At 39.2% G+C, this 10,777-nt stretch overlaps 1 protein-coding gene across 1 annotated transcript; it reads right to left on the bottom strand.

The window, feature by feature from the left end:
* Nucleotides 1–5,311: 5,311 nt before the first annotated feature.
* On the bottom strand, nucleotides 5,312–8,435 carry LOC116245868 (uncharacterized). The gene is made up of 5 exons (XM_031617460.2): nucleotides 7,353–8,435; nucleotides 7,200–7,257; nucleotides 7,000–7,083; nucleotides 6,691–6,826; nucleotides 5,312–6,244 (listed from the first exon to the last, which is right to left on the bottom strand). The coding sequence occupies exons 1-5, from the start codon at nucleotides 8,059–8,061 to the stop codon at nucleotides 5,963–5,965; spliced, it is 1,269 nt and encodes a 422-aa protein (XP_031473320.1). The 5' UTR covers nucleotides 8,062–8,435; the 3' UTR covers nucleotides 5,312–5,962.
* Nucleotides 8,436–10,777: the final 2,342 nt, after the last annotated feature.

The raw sequence follows: 10,777 nt of genomic DNA, 5'->3' as shown, positions 1-10,777 counted from the left end.
ATTGCCAATTAATTTCTTGATTAAAGCAGCTGACCATCGCGGTATTCGACACTGAGCACTCCTTCTGCCCAAACTTCCGTTCAAGTGAAATCATACCAGTAGCCTCCGCATTCATCGAGATTTGGACTGCCAAATTAATGCATATGCATGAGAACGGCCTGCCAGCATTCCACAATTTAAAAAAAATCTATTGTTTCTGGGTTCATTTGTTCTATGTTTGACCAAGGACAGTGCACTCTTGCAAGTGGAAAAACCTCTCGTCTGCCTTCGCTTCGATTGCTTCTACATGCTTTCCAAGCAATGTCTAGCTTGGTCAAATGAATGTCCCATAACATTCATTTGGCCGAAGCATGCAATCAAAGATACCCACTAGAGTTTAAGTGGAATTAGTCTCAAAAACAAGTTTTTGAGATCATGCCAAGTTGCCAACGTCTTCCATTCTTCTTGATGCCCAAGCAATTTGTCCATTAAATTTCTTCCTTTTGAATAGAATTTGACAAACAATTACGACCGTTTCATGATGTCCAAAACTATTCTTCTGAGAAAATGTACTACAGAAAAGACGATTTTTCCACCCGGTTCTCAGATTTGCAAGTCATCGTGATCTTAACCTCACGAGCAGCATCCAAATTTTAGTCGTATCCTGAGATCATAGCTACTGTACCAAGACTTTAGAACATGAATGTTAAATTTTGCTCTAAAGACGCTGCAATTAAATTGAGCCATCAGTCTATGTTGTGTTAAAGATTTAAATTCTTCAACCATCCATGCAGAGTTAATCCAAGAGATTCACAACTTTCTTTAACTCATGGTTTGTTTCAACCTTAAAGGCATGTTTTGATTGCGATGATCTTTTTTTAATCTCAGGGAGAGATCAGCCTCTAGTTATGCACATACAAGACATGGCATCCTGGACAACTTTCAATTTTCTTGGAAAAAGAAAGATTAGAAACAGAGGGCCCCAATGGTCTGACCCTCTTAAAAAGCACAGGATGTACCTCTTTAATGCAACGACAATTAAAAAGTAAGGATAAGGAGCAAAGCTTGACGGAACCGTATGGGATACCACTCAAAGTAATGCATTGACAAGTTTTTGAAAAAATTATAAAAAGGCCTAGCATTTGAACGAATAAAACAACTGGCTGCTTAACTTTTAAAAATTAACAAAACTAAACTTTTGAGAGAACTTATGAATTAGTTGCCTAAAGAGTAATGACATAAACCATTACTGTTTGATATGAAATGACAAAAAAAAAATACTTATCATAAAAAAGCACTCTCCCTTGGCTGATGAAAAATGTTTTTTGTCTTTAAAAGAGGTGCTTTTGTTATCTTTAAAAGAGGTATTTTTATTACTTTCCATATCAAACTTAACATTCTTTATCAACATGTAAGCGACTCCTTGGGAATCTGCCTCAAAAGTTGAGTGCTTATGTGTGAACTTTTAGAAGTTGAGAAATGATTTGTTATTTACGAAAACTTTGGGCATACTTTTATAATTTTTTCTAACTTTGTCAGTGAACCAAACATCCTTTAAAGTTTTAATGTATAATCAGAAAGAAGTTTCAATAAATGGTAACATGGATGACTACAAAACTGTTCAAATTACAAAATTTTAGCTTGCAAATCGTATGTAATGTAAAATTCAGTCAACTTCTAAGACTAGGGGCAGAGCCAATAAACTTTTCTCGTTGGGGATCTAACTATATTTTTCAAAATTTTTACAGCGGTCGAACTATATTTTTCAAAAATTTTGTAAGAGCCAGACTAGACTTTTTTGAAAACTATATCAAGCTTTTTTCCCCAAAAATCTCAGGGAACCATGGCTCCTGCCAGGTCCCCCTGGCTCCGCTCCTGTCCGGAACCATGGTTCCATGTATCCCATTAGATTAAAAATAAAAAATAAAAAATAAAAATCACAAGCGTGGTATATTTTTTCTTTAAAAATAACTCGATTGAAATCGATCATGAACTAAGTAAGATTTTTTTAGTAAGAGCTTCCCCCCATCACAATCCAGGGGACAGGGTTTAGATCTTCTTCCTCATGTCTTGTTCCATATCTCAGCAAAGAGCTTCCAGGTGTCACAGAATTCGAATTCTCAGCGAAGCCGGCTCTCTGCTTCTGAAAGACGTTTGGCAGATCAGTGCCTAACACCTTTAATTGTGATAGTGAAGTCATCTATATCCAAAAATATCAATTGTAAAAGGAAGCTTTACAGGTTCCTGATAAATGCTGTCCTTCCCTTGCCTGCACCAGGCCATTGATGGCCCTATCAGTGACAATCACCATGCTTTCTCGTATTTAATTTGCTTGGTCTCCCACCGGAATCAGATCGGAGAAATTCTGGATATTCCGTTCGGATCTAACTGTACATACAAGATCTGAAGACGTAATATGTTCAGGTTTTCCAATTCTGACTTTATTCAGATTTGGACAATTGTTTCAGAACTCTTTCTATCTCTCCTCCAACTTAAAGATGGACGAAGGCCATTTTTGGACAATAAAAAATACAACCATTTTCTTTTGGGTACTGAAGAGTTTGTGTTGCTTAGAAGTCCTTTCTAATACTATGAACAATTTTGTTCGTAATATGTTTATCTGAACGTTTTACTTTTGAAGTACTTATTATTGCATGCTTCTTAAGTCTTTAAAGCATTTCGAGAATCATGTAGCTGTCACATAATCACAGATACTTAAGTTAAACATGTGTCTTAGAAATATATTTATATTTAGTTCGAGCGATTTGACTTGTCAATTTTTCTATCTCTTCAACTCTCCTCATATTAAGTCACACTTAATAAAGAAAGTAGGTGCAAGAAATAGACTAAGAAGTCAGAGATATTAGAATAGTTAGATACATTCCTCCCTCTCTATCTCTTCATATGAGGTTATTTTAGAATTTTTTTTAGACTAAGAAGTCAGAACTATTAGAATAGTTAGATATATCCCTCCCTCTCTATCTCTTCATGTGAGGTTATTTAACATTTTGTAAAAGAACAACATAGCGTCTGTATGTGCAAATTAATCTTCCGTTGTCTAATCTTCTTCGAATCGACAGCATAAATAATTTCTATCAAAGTTTGATATATAAAGAGTCTGGTAACCTGTTTAATAACACTTGCGTGGGCACTGTTTTTAGTGACAGGATGCACCTTTTGTAACAATTTTTATTGATATAAAATAAAAAGAAAATCATCCTGCCACAAAGGCAGTCAGCTGTCTTTTATTTTCTTATATATATATATATATATTGTTCAAATAATTCGACTGATTATTTTCACTTTTTTTTTTCTTTTTCACCTACTCTGTTTGGTGTTTCTTATTTAAAATCATGTTGAGAAATCTTTAAAAGGATAGGAAACCTTCAAGAAAAATTTCTGGAGACTGGAAATTTATATCGACAAAGTCACAGGGAGGTTAACCACTGTGCACATCTCATGCTTAAAACATGCGATAGTGCTGGTAGGCCCACTCTACGTTCACCGGGTTTGCGTGGCATGTGAATCGCAATACGTTAAGGCTTTCTATCTAATCTTTACATGATGGAGTTGCCTAATTCTGTACTTGTCTCATACGTGTCGCCCACGGTCCTCGCCAACATCAAGATGCAGGGCTTCCTACTCCAAAATCACTACCACCAACCTAACTTTTCAAATTTTCACTCCATGCTTTTGACGCCCGTCTCGTGCAAAAGTTCTGAAACAGTAATGGTGTTGTTCTTTACTGCAAAAATGGACGTTGAGCAGGCCCAAAGAGGTTGACATGCATAATGGGATGGGCCTTGACTGTGTCAAGGTGATGCGGACAGCCATTAATGTGCAGTCTAATGGGTGTCACACCTGATGCAAGCCAATGCCATGGCAAGTATGTATGTCTCGAGGGCTTTTCTGCAGCTCCCTACAGGTTTTCAGTGTTGGGTTTTCTTGGAATTAACTCATGGAGGAAAAATGGATGGGCATTTGATATACTTGTTACCAGATAGAAGAAACTTATTACCAATTAAAGATGATCTGCTAATTGGTGCTTCTGAATAAGAGTTGGGATTACTGAGAAGGAACACTGAAAGTGGTCGGAACTTGGAAGTTTGAATAACCGGAAGAATTTAACTAAACAGACCGGAAGAGTTCTTGTTTAAATTCGTATCTTGCAATCCATTGGTTGTAGTCTTATTGTTTTATTTGTTCACACTTATAAAAATTCAGAATCTAGATTTGATGAGGCCCGTCATTCAAATTTTTTCTTCTATAAGGGTCCGGCTTAAAAGCCAAGTTTAACACCACCACTCGGAAAGAATTGAGAATCTAAGCTTCCTTCCGTAAAGATCTCGTCAAAATAAACCAACAACCAGTCAACGTCCCTTCCTTTTTACCCCCTGAATAAATGCGTTATTTATGGGGCTGCGGTCGTCTCGATCTCGTGAACCTCTGATCGAACCTCTTCCCCTTCTTACCAACTAGTGGAGATGGGGACTGAAAATGCAGGCCAAATGTGCTGTTCAGAGCGTTTTAACATCCACTGATGCAATTTCACGTGATGGATCATGGCCTCTCCTCCGTTGGTTTCATATTCTCATCTCGCATCCCATTTTAGATTACCATTTTTTTTTGTTCTTACCTACGGGCTTCTTAAAATCTCTCTCTCTTTCTCTCTTCGTCTCTAGCTTTTGTCTTTCAGTGGCGAAGGCAAAAGAAGACGACCAGGCATGGTACTGTCCGAGTTCTTGTATGTATCATGGACTTGGATACAAAACCGCAGAAGTAACCTGTTGTCTTTTGAGTTACTCGTGACCGTAAGCTTTAAATGCTCAGAAGCAAACAGATTTTCAGAAACAGAGAGAGGGAGTGTGTGTGCCCATCAGTTCGAATGTTAAATTATCTCGTGGTGCTACTCTCGTAGTAAGATTTCAATCTACTAGTTATTGAAATGTTCGTAGGTCCTCCATTTCTTCCATTGAACCTGAAACTAACCACATACTACAGGTAGTTGTCCACAATGGTGTCATCGTTGTCAGATTCCCACTTCGTAAGGCAGTAGAGCACATGAGAGAGAGGAGAAAGAGAGAGATTTAAAATTACAGTGAACAGTTCAAAAAGCTGTGTCCCATTTAATCGAACAAACTACATAGATCTCATTAGTCATGATGTAACTTTTATCCATGGGCAGCGCACGAAGAACCAAAGAGAGAGAGGGGGAGAGAGAGAGAGAGACTTGAACATTTAAAATTAAAGTAAACAAATTAAAAAGCTGTTGGACAAAGAGAATAGATTACAGAGGTGTCATGAGAGAGAGGGAGAATTGAACATTTAAAACTAAAGAAGAAAAAGCTATTTGCCATTTAATAGAATAGAATACACAGGTGTCATGATACAACTTATCATGGGCAGCACACAAAAAACAACAAACCCACATGACGCAAAGTGTACACTGAAGTGGCAGTGATGCCTTAAAAAAAGGGTTAGAATAGAGAATGAATTAGCAATACTGGCAAGTGGGATGAGGCCATAGATAAACAAAGAAGAGAAAGACCCAACATGTGTGCCGTGGTCCTCCTAGCTTGGGCACAGCCTGTAAAAGGAAGGAGTCGTGGGCCATAGTCACATGGAGAGCTCAAAAAGCCAACGGAGTGCAACTGACATCACACACATGGATTGCCTGGCAACGCACATGCTCTTCTCCAAAACATCCCACCTTTTCTTTTCTTTTCTCCTTTCCAACACCTCCCCACTTCTCATGTCTTTGATTCCATTCATTCACCCTTAAATCAATCATAACTTCACATCAACTAACAAGCACAGATACAGATACCTTCTTAGATTAACATCGTCGTCTTACAGAGAGAAGAAAGAACACTAGTCACAATCTAGTTAGAAATTACTCACAAGTTACTCAAAGTATATATCTATATATTCCTTTTGTTTCTATATTTCTGCTTCCTTTTCCTTTTCTTAAAGAGTTTGAGGGTTATTGAGATGATGACATGAAGGGAGTTGCCAACGAGGTGCAGTGGTCATGGCGTGGGCAAGTTACAAGATGGTCATTGGTGAGGCCAGCTGCTTGCATGAATGAATGGACGACAGTAGGACCCACGTTTCTGAAGTTCCTCTTCACCATGTCCTTGCTTATGCCCTCCGATTTGGATGTCTTCACAGGGATCTTCCTGCAGGACCTGTACTCTGGGCACATTGGCTTGTGATTTACAAATCCCCATATATAGTTATCCAACGAACCAAATACCTTTTTTATCTGCATTGTCATCAAGCAAAAGGAACAAACAGAAACCTAAATGAGACAAGAATAGAATGACCTTAACCGTATCAGCTGAGAAGATAAGAACAGCGATTGATGATCTAGCTTGTAACTGAATCAGACATTAGTGCATGTGAGCTCATGCACAACAAGTCTTTTTTGGTGAGTGAGCAGCAAGAATGGAGAGTATGATTCCATCTTCCTTGAGCAGACACAAATCTTAGTAAAAGGTAGTGAATGACATACCAATTAATCTTCTCCTCGCTTTCATAAGCGAGTTTCATGTGAATTAATAGCCATCATAATGATAGCATCACTTCTAAGAAAGGACAGTTATGAGAATATGCTAAGGCCAGTGACAACTAAAACCAGTCATGCTTTTCCAAGCAGACCAGTCTCTTAATGGACAGGTGATTAGAAGAATGGAAGAAGCTAGATCGTACCTCAATCACCCTTTTGGAGTTGTCAACAACACCACGGATTATGCTCGCATCGATGCTAAGCTGAGTACTTACGGACGCAATCTTTTTCTCACTGAATTTAGCAATCAACTCAGCATCAAAACCATCAAAAGCTTCCCTGCAAAAGACAAATCCTCAGAATAAAAAGAAAAGTTTGAAAAAAAGAGAGAGGAAGGAGAAAAACGAAATATGTTCAGGAAGGGAGGGTTGAATGTAGGAAAGACAAGAAGGCGACGACTCCCTGTACAAGGCTTTCGATGGAGAATACAAGATTGATGATGATATATATACCTGAAAGCAACACGCATCTTCAAGATGGTAGTCCAATCCATTTTCACTTGAGCACCCGCCAAAACCAGCAACTCAAACAACATCCTGTAACACCACATCCCAATTATCCCATTTCAATAACGATCAACCACAAGCAGACCGAGGAACAGGACTCTGACATAAAATTATGAACTGGAAAAAGAAAGTGCTAACCAACATACTTGTCATCATGAACAGGGACTCCCCATTCCTCATCATGGTACCTGACATAGATGGGATCTGCAGAAACAATCGAAATTTGGAAATTAGCCCCTTAATTTCATTGAACTTTTTATACATATACATATATAGGCGGAAAGGAGAAAAGGGCAAACCTGAATTGGGAGTGATAAAATTGCATTTCTTGTGCTCCTGTGCTTCACTGGTGGGCGTTAGAGGTTCCTCCTGCAAGGGTTTCACTCCAGCCTTGGGCGTCCTCCCATAGTGAGCAATTTTTTGCTTCCTCTGTGCCTGAAGAAGGCTGACTTGCTCCCTTCTTGCAGCAGCTATGCTGCCAGGCGACTTGAGCAATATGGAAGAAAAGTCGCAGAGTGCGTCTGCAGTACTCTTCGACTTCTTCCTACCTCTCACAAGACGCGGCGAAGAGGATGACAGTTTCAAAGAAGTAATGCCGCTTGTGCAAGTACTAGCAGCAGAAGGAGGAGAGGCATAAGAGGAACCGCTGTTGTTGGCAGAGTAGATGGGGGTGTAGCTGCAGCTCTGCTTGTCGATGCTGGAGTTAAGGCTGCGAGGGTCGCCGGCGCTGGCGCGCTTGAGGACCGCCAAGGAAGCCAAAGGCTTGCTGCATTTGGGGGATAATGGTGGGGAAGGCTTGGTGGCAGGTTTGCACGGTGATGATTTTGGGAGTACAGTTTTTGAAGGGAAGGTTAGACTAGCAGCAGAAGGTGGTGCCGGTGAAGACGAAGGTGGCTTTGATTGTGGCTGTTTCTTCACAACCTTCCGATGGTTCTCCAAGTTTGGGACTCGATTACATGCAGGCTGCAAGACTGGTCGCGCTTCCGGTGAAGCCTCCAGAGCCATCATGATATATGGTGCTCTCTCTCGTTTTTCTGGATGCCTTTCTGACCTTCCTTGCCAAAGCTTCCACAGGTGGAGGTGTATGAGTAAAGTGATCAGGGACAGAGTGGGAGGGAAGGAAGGAGGGAGGAAGCTATCTTAATAAGAAGGGGAAGGGGGAGGATGATGGTGATGATGATCATGCCATCCGAGGATGATGATGACATAACAGTGTGCAGATGGTGGTGGCTATCCAGTTGCACAAAAAAGAAATGGGGATTGAGTTGGTCCCAGTTTTGGGGTTGGATTGGGGTCGGGCTGAGGCAGGCCATGATCCCCACTTCCTTGCTTCCCAACCCCAACCACCAGGGCCCCTCCCTAAACTCTGCCACATTTCACATTCGCGCCACCAGTTTTGATCGGCAAAACTCGAGGGAACGAATGAAGGTGATAAATAATAAAATAGTAGCTAGACAACTCATCTTTTCCTTCTTTTGAATATATATATATATATATATATATATATATATATATATGAACTGTTGCGCATACATTGCGATTCGAACTTTGCAAGTTGTTTAGGCAGAGTTCGATGATGTAGACTAACCAAATATGTTAAATGCAAATAAACCAACCTTTTTTCTTGTGTGCTTTTGGCAGAAGTTTTTTCTGACAATAGAAGCTCAAACTTTTTCAACTACTGAATTTTGAGGAGACCTTAATTCACATCGAACTTTAAACATTCAAAAAATTGATCTCTAATTGAGCAATCATATGCATCACATCATGGTTGAGTTATTGGAAAGAGAGATGGAACCTAACTAAATCGTATGTGCAAATATATATGTAACGTTAGTCCATCCTAACGGACGTCCATGCAATGTAAGCAGCCGCATATGTGCTCGTTAAAAGTATGATTTACAGAATCTCTCTCTTTCTTCTTTTATATATATATATATATATATATATATAAAGACCTATCCTATGTGTTAGATTAGATGTAGCCAAGTGGTTAAAAATTAAAAAATATGTTCCTAAAAATTAGTTGTCACATAGCATTAACGATAGTTTATGATATAACAACAGTTCATTGGTGATGAATTTTTAGTTTTTAATCATCCGACAGATAGAATACTCCATATAAAAAGCATTTAAATATTATTCCTTCTATATGGATTAAATAAGGCCAAGTGTTAGATCTACGTAAGGCCAAGGATGAAACCAAACCTACCAAATCAACAGTTATGTCTATGAAGCCCACATGTGTAATGTTCTTCGATCCTTCGCCCATCTAGTCCTTCTCCACCTTACCTTCCTCCCGGCCCCTCATTTATTACTTGGATGTGAAACAAAACCGTAGACCGATCGACCTCCCCCTTTACTGACGGTGTGATGTATAACGCCCCTCATTCCACCACCAACGGTCACCACAACGGTCGGTAGAAACTTGAACGTCTTCTTCTTACATAGTCAACTCCCCCCTCTTCACATGAATCTTATTTTCACATAATCGCTTCAAAAAGTTAACGAAACCTCATAAATTAGAAACGTCAACCGAAAAAAATTGCGTACCTTTTCATTCTAAGAGAGCGGATTGGAAGTTGGGAGAAAGGGTGCTTTACCAAAAGTAAGCTTGTACTAAGGGGATGGAAAAAGGTTTGAGGATTTCGACCTTCTTGTCGTCTTGTTCACCCAATAAAAATGGTTTGAATTAGAGTTTGGTGAGAATCAATTTTGATTTTAACACCTCAAAAATTAGTCGTATTAAAGTTTGTGAGGGATCTTGGAGGACTTATAAAGAGGTTGTTAAGTTGTTGTTTGTTATGACTCTTAATCTTTTTCGAATTGAAATTGAAACTTATAGGGGGCAGGTTGAGATCTGTCAAACTAAGGGTTCGAGTCCAAGTGAGTTGAGTCATTATAGTGGTATCAGAGCACGATTCAACACTCGAACATGAGGTCTCACACATGCAAACGTGTATGCCTTAAGAGGGTCGAATTGTAACACTCAAAAAAATTAGTTTCGTATTAAAGTTTATGAGGAATCTTGGGAGGACTTATGAATGAGTTGTTAAATTGTTGGTTATCATGGTTCTTAACTTTTTTCTAGCTTAAACTGAAATTGGTATCGGGTGGGTTGGGATTTGTCAGACCAAAGGCTCGAGCCTAAGGGAGGGTCGAGTCGTTATAGACAATGACTTCCTAAGAGGTCACTCATCATAGTATTAATCTCGCTCAAGCACGCTTAACTTTAGAACACAGTTCAATGCTCAAACCTAAGATTCTACATGCACGGATGCGTGTGCTTGAATGAAGGATGGGTTGTAACACCCCAAAAGTTTAATCCCATATTAAAGATTGTGAGCGATCTTGAGGTACTTATAAAGAGGGTTAAGTGATTAGTGTTCTTGGTTCCTAGTCTTTTTCAATCTGACACCAAAATTGTTAGGGAGCGAGTTGTGATACGTCAAACCAAAGACTCGATTACAGGAGTGAGTCAAGTCGTTACATTGACATAGCAAGGTATTATGAAAAAGTACTTCAATACCAAATACCAAAGTCTACCAACTTTATGAATTATTAAGCATTCAAATAATTCGGATTTGGATCACTTGAGTACATGAAACATCAGATTTGATCGAGAATTAGGTGTGCCTAGAAAAACCAAAATCTCGAAATAATATACCGACCGTTTAGGACCATATAGGTCACCATCTACACGTCATTTTGTTTTGGGGTTTTT

The sequence above is a fragment of the Nymphaea colorata genome, chromosome 1 (assembly GCF_008831285.2).
Source record: "Nymphaea colorata isolate Beijing-Zhang1983 chromosome 1, ASM883128v2, whole genome shotgun sequence".
In the NCBI taxonomy this organism is placed as follows: Eukaryota; Viridiplantae; Streptophyta; class Magnoliopsida; order Nymphaeales; family Nymphaeaceae; genus Nymphaea; species Nymphaea colorata.
The sequence above is the reverse complement of the archived record's forward strand: the minus strand, read 5'-3'. Positions and strand labels throughout refer to the sequence as shown.